This window comes from Neopsephotus bourkii, unplaced genomic scaffold, assembly GCF_033783945.1.
Source record: "Neopsephotus bourkii isolate Nb327-2 ecotype Australia unplaced genomic scaffold, CSIRO-AGI_Nbou_v1 NB_1768, whole genome shotgun sequence".
Lineage (NCBI taxonomy): Eukaryota > Metazoa > Chordata > Aves > Psittaciformes > Psittacidae > Neopsephotus > Neopsephotus bourkii.
Window position 1 is genome coordinate 11,570,034 of NW_026902242.1, and position 25,356 is coordinate 11,595,389.

Here is a 25,356-nt window from a genome sequence, read left to right on the forward strand (position 1 = left end):
ACCCGGGATTATTAGTGGTGAAACATCCAAACCTTTATCCTTACACTCACACCCCGTGGCGCCTTGGTGAAGTGACCGCTGCAGAAAACACTCCCCTCTGTGCACAAGGACTAAAATCCGCCCTTGGGCAGAGCTAGGAGTCAGGCAGCACCTGGCGGGAGTGAGCCTGAAGTCGTTCCCTGCAGCCCCACCACCATGGGTGTAAGGAGCCCTTGACAGCTCCCAAGGCGGGCTGCTGCCCTGTGCAAGCCGGGTTATGAAATAAAACGCTTATTTAAGCAATTCCACCCTTGTAATGACCTCCTTCAGTGAACCGAATGTGTGCAACAGTGGTTTATCTGTCATTCCTAAGACAAAAATGTTTCAGCACCTGTAACAGGCTGCACTGAAACACTGGAACAGGCTAAGGGTAAACACAGACTTGCATTTGAAATTGTGAGGTAACACTGCTCGTCTGAGCAGCCCCGTATTTGAGGGCAAAACTGACTTTGCCCCTGACACCACGGGTGGGGGAGAAGAAGCAAAGCCCTGGGTGAAGGTTGCATGCAGAGTATTTATTTCCTTACAATTTTAAGCTGGGAACGTGTCCCTGATGACAAGGTGTGGGTGAACTTTCAGGCTGTAAGGATGGGCAAAGCCACTGTCTGCTGGGGTTTGATTTTGTTAAAACAGGGCTTCCAGAGCTTCTGTTGGTCTTGGGTGGCTGACAGGATGGCATCAAACCCCTCCCATTTCCGACCACCTGAAAAGTAGTAAAATCCCCATGGCAGGACAGGAAGATTGCACTCCTCCAGAGTCCCAGTTCTGTATTAAGGGAAAAGCTAGCTGAGGGAGAGCAACCAGTTTCCCTCCCCGAGCTCTGGATGGCAGCAGACGCGAATGTACTCGAGCTTCAGGCTCGCTACGGCGAGGGGAGAGCTCGGCAGTCGGCACTGCTCGCTCCTGGTCCCTCTCCTTTGGGAGCTCTGCTGCCTTCTCGCCCCCAGCATTGCGGATAAATACATGCAGAGAAGTTTATTCCTTGCCAAAGGGAATCTTTCCTTCAGCTTTACCACTGGTACGTCATGCTTTCCAGGTCCAAACAGCCCCCATACAGACCTGTTTGTGATCCATCCCTTTACACATGCACCCTCCTAAGGGCCAGACAGATTTCTTGCATTGTGAGATTTATACAACAGACATTCCCCTACACGTTCAGGGCTGTATGCCTCATGTTTGCAGTGTAGCAGCCTTTTTTGCATTGCTGGGTGTAGCTGTACCCTTCTTGTGAACCAGAACACATTTTGCTGCATGCAAAATAAAAGATACATGGAATTAAAAGAAATAGCATATACATGTACAGTATCCAAAGGCTAGCCTAGGTAACCACGCAGTACAAATGTGTTAGGAATAAACTGGTTTTCCCAAGTAGCCTGAAAGACACAGCATTCAGAACTGTAAAGTTCATCTCAATGCACGCTGCAGGGTCAGTTGCTGAGGAATGCACTAAAGTGGATTCTCACCCCTTTCCAATGCGGTTGGCTGGGCCAAATGAGATGGCTAATGACAGTGCTATTGAATAAGCAGTTCTGAAGGGAGGAAATCATGCAGAATGGATAGATAGATTTGTGATCACGGTAAGAATATCTGGCTAATGGTTATTCAAAATAAACATAAATACCCAGGATACATGATTCATCTGAATCAGCTGCCAAGGGGACTATCAAAAGTGAAGATTTGCAAACCCTGTGGAAGGATTCAGCAGATGAAACTCTGGTGCAACCTAAGGGGACTATTACATAAAGGAAACAGGATTTATAATGCAGTGTCTGAGAGGGAAACACCAGGGTTGAACAGGAGACTGCTAAAATGATACAGGATTATTGTGAAATGTTTGGGAGAAAGGCCAAAGACAAGGAAGGGAGGAACAAAACAGACTGAAGTGGACTGGAGAGGGGGAATAAAAAGAACTGTTTTGCATATAAGCAGGCTGCTGGTCAATACGGTTGTATGGCTGAACCCTGTGACTTACTGGCACTGCCTGTCCCATGTTTTTAAGTTCTGGGTTTAACTGTTTTCCTTGTGACCGTGTTCACAGTTCCATGTCTGTGCATGTGATCTGCTCATGAACTCTATGCCAGACTAGCTGGTGAGTTGAATGAGCAGTCTGGCAAACAGGTACTGGAGACACTTGAAGGGGGAGTTCCCTGAACACTCACCCATAGAACAAAGATCAAGCTGTGCATGCTGCCTGCGTGTGCGATGTGGGTCTCTAAAGACAGGGCAGAAGCAGGACAAAGGCACCTCACACTTGTAGGATAAAGGACTTGATGCCAGAAAGTCATAATTTTTTATTTTTTATTTTTTTAATCTCCTCCTAAACCACATTTATTCTGTGACTAATCCATCAGAATATCTACTTCTTAAAGCATACTAGACTACTGAGAGGTTAAGCCTCTATGTTTTGTCATATTAAAACTCTCACTGCAAAAGGTTGGAAGCAGCCCCTGAAGAAACCAATGATAGTTTAAATCAGCAGAGAGGTTCATAAAGCATTCAGGAAGCTCCCAGCTGGGCCCGTGCACAACATGGAAAGTTTACTTACAGTTCGTATGTCATGATGAGAATTACTGCTATCCTGTGTGTCCTTTCACCAATCTGAGAAAGTTGCTGACAGCAGAGGTGGTTGTTATGGGGACAGCAGTCCGTCAAAGAGAAGAGGGTATGTGACAAAGAGAACAACCAGTTATGAAGAATTTGTTCTCACACCAACAGGCACTTCAGATACCAGACAGAACAGGAGGTGCTTTCACGTGCAGCCTTCCAAACACACAGGGCATTTTGGGGCTTTTAAAGTATACTGTCCCAGAATCATAAGCTCAGGGAGAAGAAACTGGATCCTGGAGGCAGACCAGGGCTCTAGCAGGTACAACATACAATTTTTTTGATTCAATACAAACAGGTCAGCTAAGCGTATTATTTTAGACTTAATTATGATCAATGGGCCACTGTTGGTTTCAGGCTTTTTAAAACAAAGGCTCCTTCTTTCCTCCCTGCAGGGCTCCTAAAAGGAAAAAACCTAAGCTAAGCAAAGCAAAGCAAAATGGAGACATAAGAAGAGAAAGGGAACAGAGCAGCATTGTACTTCATTTGTTCTCGATGATCCAAAACATGGATGTTTCCGCTCATTGTAGAATCACGCTGTGCAATCCTGTTCTGCTCTTGAATGCACGTTCTACTGCTTCCTTGGGCTTGTTTTCTTCTTTTGGTAAATTCTTCAGGGCAGTACAGGGATAAGAGAACAATCAGTGATTTCTCTGAGCACACACAGCAGCATGGTTATTTTGAAATACAGCTCTTCTGTAGTTCTGTACCGTAACTACCCACACCCTCTCCTCCTCTTTGCAAGTGCTGTGTTTTCTGCTACTCTTTCATTTAAAACATTGTCTAAAACCTGAAGAAATTCTGTGAAATAACTCTCAATTGCTGCTAACAGTGGCTAGCAACCAGCTACTAGCAACTGCGAAGGTCTAACACTAACAAATCCTGTGTGTTTCATTGCATTAGAGGTGAATTATCTTATTGAGAGTAACGGGGAAAGGGGATCTTCTGGGCTTTGATGAAATCTCTCTGTCCCTTAACTCTGTTTAGAGCAGCAGTGATTGCCATAATATTTAAATCTATAGGAACACACCTCTCCAACAGCACATCTCTCCAGTGCCATTAAAACAGCAATCACAGCAGTGGCATATATAATTTTTAACATAATCTCCACTGACTCTTGACGTTTTCAAGACATAGCCTTCTTTGTGTTTCAGGGTGATGGAGAGTGGGGCAGGAACATGAAAACTGCGTGGATTCTTTCTAGAACATGAATTCTAATTCCTTTTGTTTCTTCTTAGATATTAACACAGAAGCAGATAATTCCATCTGAGCCTCACAGAAGAACCATGGTAACCATCCAGAGCCATGCTGATTTCAGTGGGCTCTTATGTCTGTCATCCCAGCATAAATCAGAGCTGTCATACGGGATTTCCAAATCTGAAATATTATGGCCTTTGGATGTATATATTGTACAACACAAATAAAAAATGCCCTAAAATTCAGCAGGAGGGAGTGGAAACATCCTAATGCAGAAACATATTAATCACATTATCTTTCCCTACAGGGAAAAAAAACCAAAACAAACCAAACCAACCACCACTCCCCAACAACACTGAGAATACAGATTGAGTCAATCAAACTTGACAAACTTCTTCGTATAACTCCTTTACAGGAAAGACCAGAAGCTTTCAGATGTGCCACAGCACAGTCTTGCTGGAGATCGTGTGCTGCCATGGCCCTGCTGCAGCCCCGTCAGCATCCAACAAGCAGCAGTAGGCTCTTGCTGGACAGCGTAATTGCTGTAATTTTGGGGTCACCGTGGAACACAGAAGTGAGAGTAGCAGAACCCATTTCAGGCTTTGGTCTGGGTCTTGGCATGGTTTCTAACTGCAATTTGTTGAGATAGAGAGAGAATATCCGCTTCAGTATTACACAGCCTTAGAGGGAAAAGGATCTTTGCAGAGCAATTTATTGGTAATTGGCAAATTATCAGTGAAGTGTCTCACTTTTCTTGCATGCAAACACTTATGAGCAATTATGCTTATTGCTTTTTAGCTTTACAACTTATTTTTACTTTACACTCCTTGGAGGCTAGCTCCAGTGACGATGTGATCTTGCAGGGAAGTGCTGCTGGGGATGTGTAGGGCTGTTTGCCTCCATACTGGGTGAGTCAGAGCTGTGCAGGTGCCCTGAACAAAGACTGAACTAGACTTACTGCTCATTGCCCTTCCACTGTCAGTCAGCTCACTGATGTCCTGGAGCACTTCCTCTAGCTGCCTGTTACATGCCCATTTGCTTCCATGTTAGAGATGCCTCTGCCAAACCCCGCCTGACCTTCACTGTCCTTAAAAACAAAAAAACAAACAAGATGTATAACACAAACGTACATGTTCATTGCCAATATTTTTCAACCCTTTGGTATAGGTGCTTATGTACCAGAAAGGGCATAAACCCAGAAACTTTGTATTTAAATAGAGTTTATGCAGATGCCCTCCCTCATGCAGAGAGAGTAGCTGAAATAGCAACATGCTGTTCACAGCAAGGGTCTATTCACACTGTTTTCCTAGAAAGTTTGGCCAGTGCACATACATTTGAAACACTTTTTAGATAGAAGCAGCATGTCTGAGAAACTGTGAGGTTCCAAGATAAAAACCCATGAAGATAAATAACACTTGCAGCACACAGCAGCAGTTTATCTCAGAGTATAGAGTCATGTTCATATACGTGCCCCTTGAAAATAAAAGTCACCATTAACTAGGATACTGTTACTGTGCTGAAAACAAGAAGGTCCAACCAGAGACATGTGAAAAAGCATGCCATCTTCTAGGGAAAAAATAACTAACTGGGTGATTTACTTCATACAGCTCAAGTGGCTGAGGACTTCTAAGGCCAAAGATCTTGGTCTCTAGTCCTCCTTGTGACTATAGTTTGTATAGGCAAATCCATGGGGTTGATACAGAAAGAGATGCCTGGAAAGGAGAGCCCCAGATGGGAGAGGATCTACTCCAGGCAGTCCCTTCAGAAACAGAACACTCATCCCTGCCGTAGGAGCAGAAAAATACACGCAGCAGGCTGCCATGTCCACTCTGACATGTGGCCACCTCTCTCTGTACAGTTAGTGGGATATAGCAGCACACTTGTTAATGCTTTCCTAGGGAAAAGGGTAGAAGAGGCCACATTTCCTTTTGCTGCAGTAAGCTTTGGAAGAGTTTAGGATGTGAGCTTCATATGGGAACTGTTCAGAAAGGTGGGAATTCTGCTCCATCCTCAAAGCTACTGGGAACTCACACAGAATTCAAGTGAAAAGAGGGGGGAAAAATAAAGTTGAGGGTATATTTATTTGCATTTGCAGGCCACTTTCTGAGCCTTTTCTTTTGGGCTTTAGTCTTGAACTTTTCAGTGTGACTCTGAGCAATGCTTTTTCTAGTTTTTAACTTACTGTTATTTAAAACTCAGGTTTCCATGCTCTCGAGTCAGACTGCAGAGGTGTAGAGCAAACACTGCTACAAGTTGTGTGATAGAATCACCAGAATGTCAACATATGGTTTGACATAACATTTCACTTTTTATTTTTTTTTACTATGTTTCCAAAGGAGTTCATTCCAGGAACAAATTCCACATGGCCCAATACATCCTGCCATGAGAGTGCCCGGCATTTTCCCCTTTACACTGTGGTATGCTGGTGAAAGTTACATCTGCAGAAGGCATTTTCCCGTAGTGCAAGAAGGGAAAATTGCCATTTGGTGTTGCTGGGACTGTGATGTAGTGTGTACACCATGGCACACAGTCAAACTTCCATGCAACAGTTTATTTCCAGGTTACTGACATTTTATAGGGGAATCACTGCATAGTTTTGTAAAGGAACATACGCAGCATCCTTTAAATTGTGTAAGAGAAGAAAATAGCTACATTCCCTTTCTCAGTCTGCATGCATGCTATTTCCCATGCACTTCAAGGGGTTCAGAAGTCTCAGCAAACACTTTAGGATTCCATACTCATCAAACCTGCACATGATGCATGTTTCTGGATCAGGTTTGTGCATGCAGTGTTTGCTTTGTACAATCTGAAAACATAATACTGGAATTAATGCTTTGTGTTTTCCATTTGTTGTGTTTTGAATTAATCCTCACTGAGAAGCTTCACATCCAAACATTCTGGTTTCTGTGAAGCATGTGATAATTACACACACTGTTAGCTCAGTAACTGCACTGTTAAACCTGCTTTAGAGCCTTGGTCTGGAGTCAGGGGTAGGCCTATGCACTGCAAAAGGTGAGCGTCACAGAGAGACAAGTGGCTTGGCACTGGGGATCTTGCAGCCCTCCAGCTCTGCCCTGGGAAGCTCACTCCAGGGTCTGAAAAGCGACTTCTTGCCCTGGTAACTGCCTGCTCTGCTCCTCTGCCTTACCAGGAGAGAGCTGCTTCTGCTGAGCCCAACGCAGCTCACCCAGAAAATGACAGAAAGCATCTGCTCAGTATCAGCTTTTGCCTCCTCCTCCTCCTCCTCCTTTTCCATTACACTTGTTACTCCAGGTCTCACGTTCTGGCATGAAAGTGGAGATGCTCTCCACATCTTGAGCACATTCATCAGTGTGAGGATCGCAGTGTCTGTCAACATCTCCTCTGCTATACTTGAAAGCACTTTGAAACCCGCACTGGCTGCCTCTCAAAAATCCCACTGAAACACAGATTCACTCGATTCCATGCTCCAGGGTCATGCACCTCCTGTGTATGCACTTCCAACACACCTCATTGCCTGTGGTCCCAATCCAGGAGCACTTTAAGTGCAGATAACCTCATCTAACCACAACTACAGCTCTTAATAGAGATGCACAACACAGGTTTTCTGCATAGGGTGAACAATCCTCCCCCTTCCCCCCCCCCATTTTTAAGGGCGTTTTAAAATCTCATTCTTTCATCCAGTTCATGTGCAGCCGCACAAATATCTGAATCAGGGCAGAAATGAGCATTGGGGCATGATGGGGACTTTGAAGGCAGCTTTTCTCACCTATTTTTGCTACCAAGGGACACATAACCTCAGCTTCTGCCAGGTTAATGGATTCACCCCCTGCAATGCTGAGACTCCCCTGCACAAAGCTGGTAGCTACAGGAGTGAAACGTGAAGATTTGTATTCTTCCCTGCTAAGTGATACATGTTCAGCATTCTGGGACAGAAAGGTCAGAATCAGGATTCAAACACAACAAATTCATACATTTTCCCTTTTCTGCCAACATTTACCACCCAGCTCAGTCACTCCAGCCTTGGACACTGGCAACTGGCTTTGTTACAGGCTCTAATCCAGATCTTCCCTGTGGCTGAGATATATCTCCCTTTGTTTTTCTCTCTCTTCTCCCAGTTACATCTCCAGCAGCTACAGAGAGCTACAGCATGAGGGATATGTGCTTATGTATTTTAATATGAGGCAAAAACCAAATGCAGACATGCATCTGACATAACGTTAGGCCCAGATACACAGGGCCAGCTTCTGAGTGCCAGGATTAGTGCTCCACAAAGCCATCCGTCTGCCTAGCCTCCTGCCACATTCCTGCATGCAAAACACTGGGGTTTGGAAACGGATATGCCATAGATAAAGCCTGAACCTGGCTCCAGCTTTCTCCTTGTATTATGCACAGTGAATTTCTCCTGCGCTGTGCTTGCTCAGTGGAATTCAGATGCGGAGCCAAAGGTTGCTCCACAACCGCCCCAGAACAGCATGATTCATCAGATGGCATTTGCAAGGGGCCATCCCAGTGCCTGTCCCCTGGAAAAACCCAGCTACACCAGAACTCTCTCTGGGTCCCACTCAGGTGGGTGTTCCTCGCAGATACTCATACACTTATGTTGTCTTTTCAGCGTATGACTGCAAATAATTCCAATTTACCCACCTAGAACAGGCTTTCAGGGCTACAGACAAAAATAAAATGGTTTCCATGTTATTTCTGGAAGCTGATGTATTTTTCCCCCCCTCACCTTCTCCTTTCCTTTGGGCAACACCTCCCCTTTGCATAATTTCATTAAGATGTATGAACTCTCCAAGACACATACCAGCAAAAGGAGAAGGAAAGCAGCAATCACAGAAAAACCTACCAAAATACCACTTTCCATCCAATTTAAGCAAGAAAAAAAACAGGGCAAAATTCCTCAGCACTGGAAGCATAGGGAATCAGAGCGACCTACCAGCAAGTGAAGGTGGGGTTCTGTGTGTGCAGAGCACATTGGGAAAGGTACTGCTACAGACACTTGAAGCAGAGGGTCTCAACACCCCTCACTGATATCTGTCACTGCCAGCCAGGCTGGCCAAAGCCAAGGCTGCACTGGAACATCACCCTGTGCTGCAATCGTACCCTCCTTTGGCACATACATCACCTCAAGTGAAAAGGTCAGACATCCCCACGTATTTAAAACATAAAAACCAGAGTACTAGTAAACAGGATGTGGGGTTTGAATCAAGAGCTTCACAGCTGCTCAGTCTGTGTTCACCTGAGGATCTGAGGAAGGATAGGGAAAAGGAAAATGATAGCTGTTGAAAATGAGTCCCACAGCCCTGTAGGGCCTGATTTCTTCAGCAAGTTAAACAGATCTGTAAACTGACCACAACAACCGAGGTAACATCCCATCTGCCCAGGATCCCATCCAGCCTAGCAAGGGTTGCACCACAGCAACTGTCTCTCTATGGACCTTCCCCGTTTTCCTTCCTCAAAGACAACACACAAGCTATCCATTTAAAGCCACTTCCCAGGTGCTCCCAGTCACAAGGAAAGCAAAGCTATATATCAGCAACCATGAATATGGCTCTGTCAATTCTGGCTCTCTGTTTAATCAATACTCTGGCCATCTAACTGATGCACAGGGAATGAAAATTAACTGATGGTCTTGGATCTTTTTCCAGCAGGCTACTGTGTGCTTCTCAGTGCCACTAGAATGAATGTCACTGGCTGGCTGTCCTCTAGGAGAGCTTCAGCAAAGCACTCAGAGCAGATACAAGAAGCGACCTACCTCCTCAGCCTTACACCCTCTCCCTGCCTACTTCTGGATCCAGGCACACTCACTGCTATTCCCTGGCTGAACCACATGGACAGAGACAGAAGCAACATAAAGCTCGGGAATTTTTTAGCCACAAGCATGTTCCTTTGCTGTTACTCATGTCCTTGTGTGCATTAATCCCCAAATGGCACTTGAAGAGCCACATTCTATACTGGATTTGTCTCTTGTGTATGCCTCAGACAGTGAAAATAAAGGCAGTTTCACTTGCAGAAGTCTGAAGCTATGGTGTTGGCCTAGTAAACATCCCATACACACAGTCCTTCACTGCTAAAGAGAACAGCACCAAAGTGAAATGTCACAGATACTTCTTCTGATCTTAGAGCTTGTAAAGGGATATTCCTAGAGGAGCTGAAGAGCTGAACTATGCAACCCTCACAGCTCTGAGCACCTACCTGCACAAGCAGCCTATTGAGAAGCTCTGGCACGGAAATGTTCCCACAAGTCTGTGGTTTCAGAAAACCACCAAATTAATGAGGATGGCAGCATCTCCAAAACAGCCCTGAGCTTTAGAGGGTGCCTTTTTCTGCTAAAGTTAGCATAAACTGACAGTAAACTCCTTTCAGGAGGAAAACAGTCCCCACATACTGATAGTGTGCTACAGTACAGTGATTCCTCCAAGGGGGTGGAAGTTTTGCACCAGATTTTGTTAGGGAGGAAGGATTTAGCCAGACATCTTACAGTTTCAAACTGCCAGCACTTCACCCCCAGTGATTCATTTCAGCAGCTCCAGGACGGGCTGTAGTTTCTTACAGGGAAATAATTGGGATTCAGAAACATAGAAAAGACCGCTCCGAATGCCATATGCCTGTTAATGCAACAGTGATGTTGTAGGGCTCTCTCAGCCTGACTGTGACTAAGAAGCTTCTGCTAGGAAAAAAACACTCAAACCCCAAGCCCAGGGAAGAGAAAGACTGCAGAGATTGTTGTCAACCTCTCAGCAGGTTGAAACCAGAGCTGCCAGGCACAATGGCTCGAGTGTTCTGCATTCAAAGGAGACATCTAGAAAAAACAAGCTTCGAATCACTCTGGATGTGAAGCCAAAGGAATCAAAACTAACCTTTCCTTCTGGGAACAGAAAGAAGCGCATGAAAAGGGGTCAGGGCAGAAACAGTTCAACTCTACCCCAGCTAGTGAGCAAGCTTGGAGATGTATCCCAGCCTTTTGGAGGATGTTTCACTGGAGTTCATATAACTTTATATAACCCTTTATATCAGAGAGCTTTGAAAGCTGAGCCTTGCAGAGGCACAACAGCCCTGCAAACAGTCAGCACGTTCAACTGCAGGATTTCTTTGCTCTTTGTGATGTGTTAGGACCAGTTCCAACCTCCTCCTAATCATCACATTCATCTCACAAGCTGTGCCTGACTGCAGTGTTAGGAACAGATTTCCTCCAACCCAGCCTTTGACAGCTATTTAGCCACTGCCTTTGCGCATGAACTCATAGAAGGGAACAAGACCCACATCTCCAAATGTGGCGACTGCAGGAGACAGCAAGAGCTGCTCTGCTTAGACTGGAAACACCTTTACAAAGCTCCAAAGAGCTCCAAAATGCTCATCTCACTCTGTCCCAAAAGGCAGCACAACCCCAGCATGCAGGCAGTGGAGGAGCACCATCTGTGTCCTTTTGCACCAGTGCTCTGGAGACACAAGATCAGCAAAAGCAAGGCAGAGGAGGACAGAGGAGATATCTATCACAGAATCTAGCCAGCAGCCTGTAATAAAGCTGTCTCGATGGAGGACTCACAGCCGTGCCTGTGGCTAGCTGCTACACTCCAGGGCAGGAGCAGATGCTGCTGTTGCAGTGCATCCCGAGGGGAGGAAGGAGACCTGCACAGCACACAATGGCCCTTTGCTCTCCACCAGGCCATTCTGTGGGAGAGCCTCCTGTTTTGACAGCAGAGGAGGTGCTGCAGATCATAGGAAAAGCAGGGCAAAAGGCAGGGCCATGCCATGGCAGAGGTGGTTTCCATGTATTCTGTAATGCTCCTTGGAGCACTCTCCTGTGAACTTCCTTTGCATCCTCGAGACCATGAAATTTCATTGCATCCCCAAGATCCTGTAGTGAGGAGTTCCAGCCCCACTGCACACCCCAGTCCCTCCCAGCCACCCTTGGCCTGCTCCACTCTCATACACCAAGGATCAGTAACTTAGTAACAGAGGCTAGTTAGCTGCTATGCACAGCAAGGTAAGAAGAGGAAAACCAGCATCTGCGCACCCTGTCCCATATCACATAGGACTGCCATAGGCTTGTAATGCCCAAGTCCAGTCTGCATCTGTTCATCCTTTAAGCTTTGAACTAAAGTCTTGCACAGAGCTAATCATACTGCAAACGTTTTACTAATAATAGCAGCAGCTTTCAGGCTTTCAGAGCCCTGATTACAGCCTCACCAAACTGGATCTCTGAGGTCTCCTCCAAGCCAGCCCTTTTGCAGCCTGGTGAGGAAGGAGCAGCAGACTGTAAAGCTGAAACGCTCATTTGGGACACTGCGAGTCCCACCCAGGCTGTTCACTGGTGTTCCACACCTCACATCATCTGCTGCCAAGCTCCTCTGGGGAAGTCCGCAATTAAAAGCACCATAATGAATGCTAAAAGCATTTAATTAAATGAATATATTCAGAGTTAAACATGTTGCTAAGGCTGATCAGTGCAAGCACAAAGATAAACAAAGCCCTACAGGCACAAGGACTTGGTCTATGTGCACTTACCCTTTCACAGTGGATGTAACTCCCAGAGACATCCATTGGGATCCTATCTGCTCTGCCCAGAGAGGAGGGGGTCAAGGTTACCTGAGGAGCAAGGCAGGTTTCCAACCATGGTGCAGCACTGCTGTCTACACGATCATTTTGCAGTCTTTTAATTACTTCAGAAAAGTGATTTAATTAAGGCCTCTTCAGTGCATTTCTAGTTCCAAACTGCAGCCTGGCAGCTCTACTGGTCCTAAACGGGAAGCTGAACGGTCCCCAAGAGAGGACGTGCTAAGCGTCCTTATGTGATGCCAGTGCGGACTCCTGGAGCTGACCTATCCAGCAAGGATGGCACTGGGTCACTGTGGTTCCAGACCACTAGCACCCAGGGAGAGCACCCATGCCCTGAGTGAAGGCTGATGTTTGCAGTGAGAGGGGTACACACTCAGCCATAAACAGCTCTGAAGGTTTCAGGAACTTTCCCAAGTACTAAGAGTGTTAATTCACCTACACTAGTGCTGCTTACAGGTTCACTGCCACCACACACCCGTTTAACACACCTCATTTGAAAGCCCATCTACTTCACTAGATTTTAGTATGAAGGTAGCTAGAAACATATCTCATCCTCCTGGGTCAGATCACGCTGGCATTGTCTTAGGTCTCAAATACACGTCAACGTCAACACCGACAGCAACCAACTTACAACCCAGCTGGCCTTTGCCCTTTGTTAAGTATGCTTCCCAGTTTTAATAGGTTAATACTTGAGGTCCTGAGAGGCACCTGTTTCCCACACTATTGTGCCTTACAGCCCTCCAGACCTGGCTGTATACTTGGAGCCTCCACTTGCCCATCATTTCACATCCACAGGACATCCTTGCAGCTACCCTGCAGCATGGGAAGAAGTCCAATGTAAAACTCTCATGATAACAGCCCAGAGGGCTGGAGACCAACCACTGCCTTCAGATACATCCCCTGGACCTCAGAGATGCTGAACAGCAACAAAGGGCAGCAGTTGCCTGCCCTTGTGACTCAGAGCGGAGGCACCATGAGCCCGGGTCCCACATCCCATTACAGACACCACTAACGCTACCAAACTTGAGCGGATTGAGAGCAACAGGAGTTACAAACCAAACACACCCTAACACCACATGATGAAAGGCTGAAGTAAGGGGTCTAACCTAGGGCAGAGAGAAAAATACAGGGGCCATGAAGAAGCACTCACTGCAGAGGGGGACGTGACAATCATCAGGTGCCCTCTGAATCCTTTACAAACAGGGCAAGAAACACACAGCTCCATTCCCACCAAAGATAGGGGAGGCTGTAAAGACACAGAAGGTGCAGAGATGCCTATGGAAACTGCAATTTAAGGGTGCTGTGGAAACCCTCTCCTCAGAGGACAGCAGAAAGTGTGCAGTCTCCCCAGGCTTTGTGAGAGCTGGAGGTGAGCCAGTCCCAGCACCACTTCCATGTGGCTGCCCTGGGATGGGACACCAAGAGCCAGGATGGAGCGTCAGCCTCCACTGGGGTATCACCTGCCAGCCGGAGAAGGGAGAATCCCATCACAAGGGGAAGCTGCAGCCCCAAGATTAGGCTCTGACCCTGATAGCACCTCGGGTTTCCCTGCAGAGCTCTGCCAAACACACAGCCAGGATAGGGGCAGCCCCGGCTATGTCCATGCTGGGATAAGGGGTAACGGTTCTGCAGGAACCAGCTTATCACAGATACTTGCATGGGAGCAGGAGGAGAGCACATACATAGCAGGCACACAGGCACCCTGAGGCCTGTCTGAGATGGGGACAGCAGCACAGAAATGAGTAAGGTGCTCAAAGGGTTTGAGCTTGGCTCTAGGCAGGAGCAGCTCTAACTCGCACTCCAAATTCTAAGCCATCTTTGTATAACTTCTGACATTTCAACCTGGGGATGGGGGCTCCACCTCCTCTTAGAACCCTTCCCGCCCCCTCCCCCCTTATTCTGCATTTCATCCCATTATCATGCTCCCCATCTTTCAGACATACTGCTTGGCAATAGGTCACATTCAACCATGGCCCCTTTATTTTGTAGCTACGTAACCTCATATAGCATCTCCCATAGGCAATGCCTCAGGAGGGGCAGGATAAATCCAGCCACTCCAGCAGATGGGGGCCTCCATGGGGTGCTGACAGCAGGAGCCAGGCCTTCTCCCACCCCACCTCTGTTTTCTGGGGCAAACCAACCGCACTGCAGGATGGTGTTAGGGAAAAGGTCTTAAAATCTGCTTTTACAATCACCTGGAGCACCAAAACTACCCAGAACTGGTTGGCAGAACAGCAACGTGTTCATGCATTTGCTCCTATTGGTCTGGGCAACCCAGTCCCAACTCAAGACAGTGCTGTTTATGGGCACAGCTTGCTCATTTTATGGGAACAGACCTGCTCAGCGCTGGAAGACATCCTGCAAGCCACTGTGGTGTTAATTTAGAAGATGGCATTCTTCCCAAACAGCCATTATTAAACCAATAACCCCACGTTACCTCCAGCATCAAGGGGCAATGTGCTGTTCGAGGCAAGACAGAACAAAGGTCCTAGTGGTAGTAATTGCAAAAGGGCTTAGGGGCTGTTCTCTTCAGGGAAGGCAGAGAGATGCAGCCTGGCCCCGCTCCAGTGTGTGTGGTTTGAAAGATCCTCACTGGAGTTGTATTGTGTTGGTGTGCAGTGCTGAAGAGCTGCCGCTTTTGCACCCATGCGTGGCTGAGTTACAGGCACTGTTTTCAGCATCTCTGCCAGAAACACACCATCTCTCATGACTTTTATCATGGAATGGTTTGCATGTTTGTAATCAGCTCAGAAAATCTGCTTCTGAGCTTAATTCTAAAGCTTCATCTTTGCTACAGAAACAACTGTATTCAGCAACACAGCTTTCCCCCCCTTCAGCAGCACGGGGAATGATTTGTTGGCCTGGGAAACTGGTCTCAGCATAAGCCCTCAGGGCTTTGCAACATCAGTGTTGGATGTGTTTGGTTTAAGTGCTGAACACATTGTACAAGCACAAGTGGAGCGCCTGAACTGGGAACTCTTCTCTAGTGCTAAAATGGGCAGTCATTAGGAGAACCCTGTCTGTTCAGCAGTAGTTCATGCAGCAATTCCATCAGTTCACAGCTGGAGGCAAGGGGCTGATGCCAAGATTAAAGACATTGAGAATGTCTCAATTCTTTCAGTTCTTAACCTTTAGGATCACCTTGCATGTTCCTACAGCTAACTTGCTTGAAAAGCTTTCATTTAAATACCTTCATAAAACGGCTTCCTGAACACAGCGGCCACCCAGGATTTGCAAGGGCAAGGATGTCAACCACCAGCCTAGGATGAGCAGCCCCATGGTTGCAAATGGCCATCACTAGAGAATGCAGCTTTTTGCCTGTCTGTAACCAAACTGATGCTAGCTTTCCCTTAGAGCTCTTTTCAAAGGAATCCCAAACCTGCTTGGGACACAATGCATCCACACAGAAGTCTGTCTCCATCTGTACTTTTGCAAGCAGATTGATGCCTTTCTAGTCATTTGACTTGGCCTAAACAGAGCATCAGCAGCTGCTGTCTGACTAAGATTCCAGCTGCACACATTGATAGGGCTCTGCCATGCAGCTAATGATGAGACTGTCTCTGTGCCTCTTGGATCTTTCTACAAGACCTCAGTTCTACAGGCTTTGTGTTTTTCACAATCATTCATGCATTTAAATTCCATTAAAGAATCCCCAGCTTAGAAACAGGAAATGTGAATCTTAAATATCCTTTCCTTCTGTTCTCACCTTTAGCACCTCACATACCACAGGCCCGACAGCGGCTTCATTTTTCATGTGGAAGGGTTACACTTGGGACTGTCAAATTCCTGCACAACTCCCTGACTGGAGAACTGAGAAGTCTGAAAGCCAAAGTCTGCTCCTGCAAGAAATCAGATTGATGGTCAACACCACAGCTATAGGAGCACCTCATCTGCTTAACACGACTCTAAAGTAAAGGAAACACAGTCCGGCCCCTTGCCTTCACATGGCCGTACACCACTGATCTCTGTGCACATCCATGGAAGCAGAATACACAGAACAGCTATTTCTGTAAGGTTTTGATTAAAAATATAGGCCACAAAGCAGATCCCCTGTAACCAGACACAATACACCAGTGTCTGGGCATCCCCCTTTGCTATGAGAGAGGGCAGCTCAGAGCTTCAAAGCCATTTATTTAGCAGCAGAGAGACTTTCATGAGTGTCAGCATCCTCCCTCACACCAAGAGGCCTGATGCCTGCTCAGGACAGGCACAGCACCACAGGAAGCTAAAGGATCTTCAGAGAAATGCATTACAGTGGCAGGAGTAAACAGAATGGGCAATTTCCTACTTCCTCTCATTTGAATGAGCAGAGTCATTTTTCTTCCAGGGCCATACATATATTCTGCTAACCTATATTAGCCAAATCAAAACAGTGTCAGGTCATTTAGATTACGTACATGGAAGAGAATAAAAACCCTATTCTGAAGTATTATAGTTAGAAACCACACCTACAAGATTTACTATGAGCAGCAACTCATACCTCTTCCTTCTTAGATCATAGTTCTTAGTATAAGATACTTGAAATCAGAGCTTTTACTACATAAACATGCTTTTTCCCCATTAAAAAAATAGATTAGAGGAAGATATAAACATCTTATTTATTAAATCACATAAGAAATGCAAAATATATTTCACATGCCTTACACAGAAAGGAGATGAACTTCCAAAACTTTAAAGCAAGACTGTGTCAGTCGACACGCAGCAAATGGGAACATTATGAACAGTCACAACAAGGAGGAAGGACTAGTGGGAGGCAGCGTGGGGACGATGGGCAGTTCCTCCCCATGCTGAGAAAGCTTTCCTGAAAACAAGAATGGAGTTTATGCTGAGCAAGCATCACAAGCCTGAAATTAACTTTAACACATACTTGTTTTGGAGGAAATTGTCTACAGCAGTACAATTGGCTAATAACTAGTTGGAACAGCGGTGTAAATCATGTGCACCATACTTCCATGAAGTTGAGATGGGCTTAGTTTTGAACATCAGTAGGAGAATGTGAAAACACCAAAGCTGGATCAATGCATGGCCACATTCTGTGAGACTCCACTATCAAAATAAGGGGAAAAGGATGAAAAATAAAACTATTTTTGTAAATATTTTAATTACTTTGTCATCCTCCAACTCTTCCTCCCTCTACACACAACGTCTTGGAAGCTGAAATGACACTCAACAGCAAATACAAAGTGTACACCAACATTATGCTCCACAGATTTTCTAAAGGGTCAATAGTCCAGCAATTTTAAAGTGATCTATGTGCAAAAAACAAACACATGGAGGAGGGTCTTAATAAAAGGGAAAGAAAAGAGTCCACTGCAGCCTCAACTTCTGCTTGAAACACAGACTCTGAGGATCAGTTAGCAGTGAATTTCCCAGTGGATCAATAACTCCAAGTATGCTGCCAAACCCATGACTTGGTGTTGCAGGACTGTCAACGTCTCAGGTTTACTACCTGCTGGCAAGTGGAAAACAGGCTGTATCCCCAAAAGAAGTGGGAAAACCACTATTCATAAATGAGTCTTCTGATATACACAAACATACAGTGCAGGTATGTATTCATACATACATAGAGACTGCTACCTACAGCTTAGAACAGTCATCCCAGCATGACTAACAGTAAATGATTAACAAGCCTCATAAGAGCAGTATTTGAAGTGCTCTTGACTGCTCAATGCCCCCAGGCCTAAACTATCCCCTCATTAATAGTGGTGTAAGTCAGGGCAGCTCTGGTGATGGTACAGTAGAAATCACTGTGCATGAGGATTTCTGTGTGAGAACAGTCCCCTGAATTACAGACTAGTTCAGTCCTGACCGCACCACAATAGGGAATTGTGTTTAAACCATGAGTAATCATGTAATCATCTCCCAGCATAGTACTTATTTTCTGCACGCATGGAATGTAAATGGGCAAGATTTACAACTGATGATTTTGCAGATTTAATGGATTATATTTCTTTAATGGTTCTGGCAATGCAAACTCAGTTACAAACCAAAAACACACCACCACCAAAGAAAACAGCCAAAGAGAAATCCCACGCTCACTGCTGTCTGCTTTTTCCTTTATTTGATGACTTATGTGGCACACAGTTAAGCTTTTCTAACAGTACTTAAGTGTTCAAAACCAACAAACTACTTGGGATGGCGTGGGGGAGAAAGGTGGTCCTATGGTGGTGGTCCTATGGTTGAAGTTCAGGTGGTAAAGCTAAATCACATTTGGGTAAATCACAACTCTTATGCCTCTGTCATCAGTCCAGGAAATGCAGCAGACACCCCAGTTCCTAAGCAAGGCCAGTGAAACAAGAATTACCAACTCATAAAATGCCTTGATTTGAAAACTCAGAAGAGGAAAAACCCATCAGCAGTATAGTGGTGTTTGATGGCTTTCAAGTCGCCTTGCAAACCAGTTCAAATACCAAAACTATCCCCAACTTGGAAGCCAAGTGGCAGTGTTTCTCCCTTTCACCACCCACTGATGGTGTGGCAGAGGAGCCTTATGGAAACTGAGGGAGAGATCAGTGGCAGGAATGTGACCAGTCTTTGCCAGTGTGAAGGACTAGACACTGGACCACAGCAGAAATCTTACCCAATAACATGAGGTGTTGAGGATGAAGAAGGCAAACACACTTGGCCTGATGCAAGCCACATACCTTAATGCGGGTAAATGGTGGTTCTGATGCAGTTCAAAGCACAGCCAAGCTGGTTTCACTGGAGGATGGCTAAACACTACCAATACACATCAACATGTGTTTTGAGTGCTGTTAGGACCATACTGTATGCATTTATCATTGTGTTTTTCCCCCCATAATGCACTAAAGTAAATCCAGACCTTAAGGAACAACTTGCATAGTAAGAAAAGGTCATCAATTTAATCATTTACTTTAAGCAGGCAAGCAAATTTGTAAACATTCAAAAGCGGCAGCATCCATGTTACAAACAATTTAAGGGGAGAGAAAAAAAAAAGGAATTGAGATTATTCAGGTTCATTATCCTCTCCAAAATCTTAGAAATAATCTTTCTAAACACTGCAAACATTGAACACTCGGTTACACCTCTTCTAACCCTGCTAGAGCAGTCCTGCCTCCACACGGTCTCACAATCGCCATACTGTTTAGCATATGCCTTTTGGAAGTCAGCTACCAGACAGCACTTCACCTCCACTTAGATCCCGTTAGCAAAGGGAATGCTTGTGTCTTGGTTCAACACCTCTTTAACCTCCGAGGGCAGCGCATCAAAGAGGTGATCCTCCACCACGAGCCCACTTTTCCTGAGAAGCTGACACTGCCCCAGCGTGGCTGGCAGGCGGTCCAAGCAGTTTCCCTTCAGTTCCAGGTGAGTCAGCTGCAGCAGTTGACTGACTTTATCTGGGATTGAGGTAATGCAGTTCTGTCCCAGACTCAAAGTCCTCAACTTGACACATTTAAACAACTGTTTTGGCAAAACATCAATTTTGTTGCCCGTGATGTGGAAATGCTGCAGGTTTTGAAGCAACCCTATTTCCACTGGAATCGACGCAATGGAGTTGTAGCTCACATCTAAACACCTTAGTTTCTGTAAACTGAACACTGCAGCTGGTAAGGATTCGAGTTTGTTACTGGAGAGATAAAGAGACTCCAAATTCTTTATGTGGGTAATGGAGGAAGGAATGTTGACTATTTTGTTGTGCCACAGCTTTAAACAAGTCAATCTTTTTAAGTGCTGGAAACTGATGATTTCTTCAATTGTGCGTATGCTGTTTGTCTTTAAATCCAGTTCCTGTAAGTTAGAGAGGCTGAAGATGGCGTGAGGAATTCTCTCCAGTTCACAGTTCTGCAGTTCCAACTCCGCGACATTAGTCATTTTCTTAAGGCTATTGAGTACCACAAGCTTAGTGCCGTCATTATGAATGACTAGCTTTGTCAGATGTGGGGCCACATCTGTGATGTTAGGGGGGATTTTGGTCAGATTGCTCTTCACATGGAGAATCTTCAGGTGCCTCAACTCTCTGAGGGATTCGAGCCCTATCATTTTGTTGTTTTCAGAGTTCAAGTTGCCTATCAAGTACAGCTCCCGGAGGTTTTTGAGCAGGTACACCCATGCAGGAATCTCTGCAACATCTGTGAACTTCACGTGAAGGCATCTCAAGTGGTCCCGCAGGAAGCTGAAGGCAGTCTGCTCGACCTTGGCAGGGCAGTGGCACAGGTGAAGCTCCTGGAGATTTGTCATCTGGGAGATTTTCGCTGGGATTTTAGCTTCAGGAATGAGCTCCAGTTTCAACACATCCAGATCCGTCAGGTCAAACACGGCATCAGGGACCCCGGACAGCATGAAAAGGTGCAACTCCTGCTTGTCCTGGGCATTGCGGGAAACATGCTGCCGCAGCTTCTCAAAAGTCCACTCGTGGTTTAAACTGATTTCCCGTAGCTTGTTCTCACTTACCTCTGACAGAAAGACACCGAAGCGCTTGGAATACAACTGGTCATACTGATCTACCATGTGCAAGAGAAATGCAAAGTCGTTCTTGACATCAGGGATGTCACTGAAGCTACTCTCTTCTCTGACCTTCTCAAAGGAATATTCTTTCAAAGGTATTCGGAACAGCCAGAAAAGGGTGTAGAGGCAGATAAAGCCATAGACACAAATGAGGGAAATATAGCTGATGAGCAGCTTCTTCAACATGTAAGCCATGTTGTGTGTGCACTCAAACTGGGTGTAACCAATCAGATGTTCTACTTTTGGGTTGCAGATGTGTTCAAAGCTGATGGTGTTGACAAAGTTTGCAGTATAGCAGAGAATAAATATGAACTTGACAGTCTTGATGACAGTCTGGCCAACATAGAGCTTGTAAATCAGATCACTGTCCTCCACGTGAGCCCGGAACTTACGCACTTTCTCAAACAGTGCTTTGGCTTGCTCTCCGTCTTTCTTATCTAATATCGTGACGCTGGGAACCTCAATCATTGGCTTGTCAGCTGAAAACTTGAAGCCAGACTTAGTTATCATGGGAGTGCTGGCACTTGGACTTCCTTCATCACTGCTAGTGGAAACATACTTGGGTAGGGACTGGGCACCAGTTAACCGCTGTTTGTTCTCTTCCGAGTCCTCACATGCTGTTTCAGACAAGGCTTTGGTAGTCCAAGGGGACTCAAAGCACTTCCCTAATATAGACACAAAATGCTCAATTTTTGAGCAAGTCTTAGGATATTTGAACCAAAAATTGCTACTGACTATTAAAATGATAGTATGGATGAGAACGAGATAGGGAAAATACTTAGAATACCAAGGAAGAGCCAAATGATAGCACATCTGGTTAATAAATACATATTGCTGAAAATCCAAATTGGTTTTTCGGCCTGAGGAATCTTTCTGTTCCTTTTTCAGCTCCTGGCCTGATTCAGTGGGTTGATACTGAGAAGAGGTAGCTCTGCTCAGAAGTACATCAGGTGTTACAGTAGGGGCACTTCCAAAAGAAACCGTTCCCATTGATGTTACTTCTCCTTGACCAGTGGTTGTTTCAACAGTGGTGAAGTCAGCCTTCCCTGACGTGCTGGGCTGTGGCTTTGTATTTACAGTAGACTGCAGAACTGGCAAGCAGACCACCTGGTCTTTGGTCAGCTGCATGGTTCCAGCAAAAATGGCAACCATTAACATGACAACAGCCAGATAATCCATAAATACATCCCACCATGGTTTCAGGATCCGGTAAGTTGGCTGGATGTCATTGAGTGATGCAACTTCCGCAAGGGTGAACATTCCTACAAGAGAACGGAGACAAATATCAGGATGGTTGACTGGTGGGCGGGTTATTTCACCATGGAATAACAATCACACCATGACACACAGACCCTCAGAAGGTTCCCACTTCTTGCTACTAAGCATCCACATTGCTTACCAGATTGATCAGCTCCTTTCCCTTCAGTACCACTGTACAAGTCTTGCAGCTACTACAAGAATATTTGGCATAACTTTTAATGGGGAAGTTTTACAGTGAGAAACAGTTATCAGTTCATTGGGCCTGTATCAATTTTTCCCTATTTAATTAAGAAATAATCCTTCCTTGGAAAAATCCATCCCAGCCAACCCATAAAAAAACCCTCCCGCAACTTTCTATTAACATAATGGAGGAAAATTGATACAGTACTACTAAAAGAACTCTTTTTTTCAGGTTACCATCACTACCTGGTGATTACAGGAAGCTGGTTAGTCCAGGTAACACAGGAGCAGGCTGCAAGGGTTTCATTTTAAGTTAATGCACTATAATTCCCTTGAAGTTAATTCACCTTAAGCATGAACTGTGAGACAAAGTGGCAAAGCGATCATGTGACAATCCAGAACTCCCTGCAGCTTTAAACAGCTTCATTTGCTTCTTGTTTTGACAAAATCTAGAGGATTCAACTTATCAGCATTTTAAAATAGCAGCTTCCTGTGCAAGCAGGATGTGGTAAAATCATCATTTAGCTGCTGAACTTGTGACCCAAATTTGCCATTTCTAAAGTAAAATATGCAGCTTGTGTGTATACATGGAGAGGGGAGGAGACAGGATGTACACGATCACACAAAGCCTGACTCCCTTTGGCTGGCAGAAGACCGGCTTAGCAGAGCACAAGGAGATCAAAGCAGGCTGCATAAAGACACATCACATCCATGCAGCATACCAATTGGTACAGACCAGCACCTTACAAACCCTGAAGGACAGTGTCACAGGCAAGGAACACACAACATGACAGATTATTTCTAGCCTATTTTCTCTGAAGATATCAGACATTTCTACATGCAGAACTCAAGTATCAGCCACTGCCTCTATGGTCAAAGGCACACATCAGTCTCTCTCCTGCCCTGCAGCAGCTCCCATGGTGTTGGTGTGCAGGAAAGGCCAGCAGTCACTGCTGGAGAGCCTAGCATGGAGTTCAGGATGAATGCGTTTCCTCCACCACAAGGAGGAATCCAGCCCTGGCTTCCCAAACGCCCCCAGAAGCATTCACTGGGAGGATACTGCATACCTAGTCCAGGATTTGGGAAAGACAACCAGAGGCAGAGTGTCTACCTCACTGCATCACTCATCCCAACCAGTACTTTGGGCAGAGTTGCCAAAATGTGAAAGTTCGGTTCAATTCCTCAGGGAATGGGCAGAAGGAACTTCCATCTCTCTCTGTTTTCCAGGGAATGTCAAACCCTCCTCCCTCATCAGTAACACAAAATGTAAGGGTCTTACCGCACTCCCAGCTCCACAAGAGCAGCCTTCTAGCAGCATGGTTCCCAAGCCTTCCCACACACACCAGCCCAGGCCTGTAGTGGCTATAGGAGGTGCTGAAGGACACGGAGCAGTAACACACCCCACAGCTACCAAAGCTACACAGTGCTTTACTCCAAGTTAGCTACAAACTCCCATGTTCTTTACTGTGTCCTGGTGCTTACCTAGACCAAGTCACAGCATGACTGCTTGCCCTAGAATTAACATTTAAATAACATCCATGTGAAGAAGAATAGCATTAGTCATTTGTACTAATGTGAACAGACAGATCCCTCCTTACTCCTAAGGCACAACTGCCACTGGCCCAGAGCAGGAGAACCACACAACCGGATGATCTTAAGGTCCTTTCCAACCCAAACCATTCTATGATTCTGTAACAGCAGCAGAGGTGGAAGTTTTTCCTGCATGGATGGGAAGGAGGAATAAAATCACTGCTGTGACAAAGATGGGTAGCTGCTATTACTTGTTCCTCTGGGGCCAGCCTTTTCCTCAACTTTGTACTAGCTGATCAGATGGGAATTTACTTCACTGTGGTTTGGGGCACAATCTGCAGAATTCCTTTATGGTCTGAAGGTGATGGTGCCTTTTTGCTTCTGTCAAGAGAACACATGGATAAAGCACTGAAACCCAAGCGCAGCAGACATGGCTATTATAAGCAACTGAAATAGTGGAAAAGAAATGAGAGCACAAAGTGGTTCCAGGTAGAGACTCAGAAATATCAACAGAAAACCTAAAGCTAAAAATCATCTCTATGAGACCTCTTGTCTTTTATAGACACAGAATGATTTCAAAGAGGTTAGGAGGCACAACAGAGCCCATGTAATCCTCTTTGTGAGAGCTGTAGGCAGGGTGGTGTAACAGGAGCTTTACACGAGAAGTACCACATTCAATGCTCTAAACATGTCTTTTCTTTCAAGTTACTGATACTCACAGAAGAGCTGCTGTTTTGGCAGAGATTAGCAGTTACAAAACACAAAAACCCCTCTGTGGTATTACTCACACTGCGTCTCATAAAACAGAGGCAGACTCTTTTTTTCTAGCTAGTGAAAATCAATTCCAGGAGCTGAAAACAGGTTTCTGTCCTCACATGTCTAAAACATTTAAATGTTCTCAGTCTTAAGAAACAAAGGGAAAGAATGTAAGCCTACACACAATATAAGACGTTCTGACTGATGACTGCAAATAAATGTGGTATTTTGTGTCTTAAATCCATCACTACATGTATTGGCGTTTGATTTTACTAGATTAATAATCATAGAAGTTAACTTACTTTGTCTTTGCCAACACTTAGAAATCAAACTATTAAGGATAACTCCGAACAACAGTACTGTAGTGGGTTTGGGTTTTCTTTATTCTAGGTTAAATTTAAGCTATTTAAAGGAAAAAGGAATAAAAAGAAAACCAGACAAAATAAAAAGAATGATTTCTTCTGGTGACAACACACATTTTCAGCCCTTTCCAGGGCTTACAGTGCACTGAAAGGACCTTGATGAGGCTCACTAGAACATGGGGTTTTGACACACTGAGATCTAAACTAGCAAACTGTGGTTCTTAAAGAAAAGTGAGTTTTAATTCCCAGTATGGAATTTCAGGGCAGTCTCCTTTTTAAACCAGTGTATTTTAGTTTAGTTTTAATAAGCACAGATTTTAATTCAAGCCTACTGCAGTATGATCTTTTGGCTTTTTCCCCCCAGAACCCTTTGTCTCCAGTTCTGTAACTCGGATGACGCTCTAGGGTAACATTAGCCTCT

At 45.2% G+C, this 25,356-nt stretch overlaps 2 protein-coding genes and 1 long non-coding RNA gene across 8 annotated transcripts in view; 1 reads left to right on the forward strand and 2 right to left on the reverse strand.

Moving 5' to 3' along the window:
• The first annotated feature begins 2,359 nt into the window (after positions 1 to 2,359).
• LOC133226042 (uncharacterized) lies at positions 2,360 to 4,085 on the forward strand. The gene is made up of 2 exons (XR_009729373.1): positions 2,360 to 2,682; positions 3,112 to 4,085. It is a non-coding gene; the product is annotated as an uncharacterized LOC133226042 (long non-coding RNA).
• Positions 4,086 to 19,222: 15,137 nt separating this feature from the next.
• LRRC8D (leucine rich repeat containing 8 VRAC subunit D) overlaps positions 19,223 to 25,356 on the reverse strand; it is a 47,083-nt gene continuing 40,949 nt past the window's right edge. For all 6 annotated transcript variants that reach the window (XM_061379040.1, XM_061379037.1, XM_061379041.1 and 3 more), the window contains one exon: positions 19,223 to 22,109. In XM_061379040.1, coding sequence (XP_061235024.1) covers positions 19,537 to 22,107 — 2,571 coding nt within the window. In that variant the 5' untranslated portion in view covers positions 22,108 to 22,109 and the 3' untranslated portion in view covers positions 19,223 to 19,536. The remainder of the gene's footprint in view (positions 22,110 to 25,356) is intronic.
• Positions 24,547 to 25,356, reverse strand: part of F13B (coagulation factor XIII B chain) — a 301,636-nt gene continuing 300,826 nt past the window's right edge. The window contains exon 19 of the mRNA XM_061379234.1: positions 24,547 to 24,593. Coding sequence (XP_061235218.1) covers positions 24,562 to 24,593 — 32 coding nt within the window. The 3' untranslated portion in view covers positions 24,547 to 24,561. The remainder of the gene's footprint in view (positions 24,594 to 25,356) is intronic.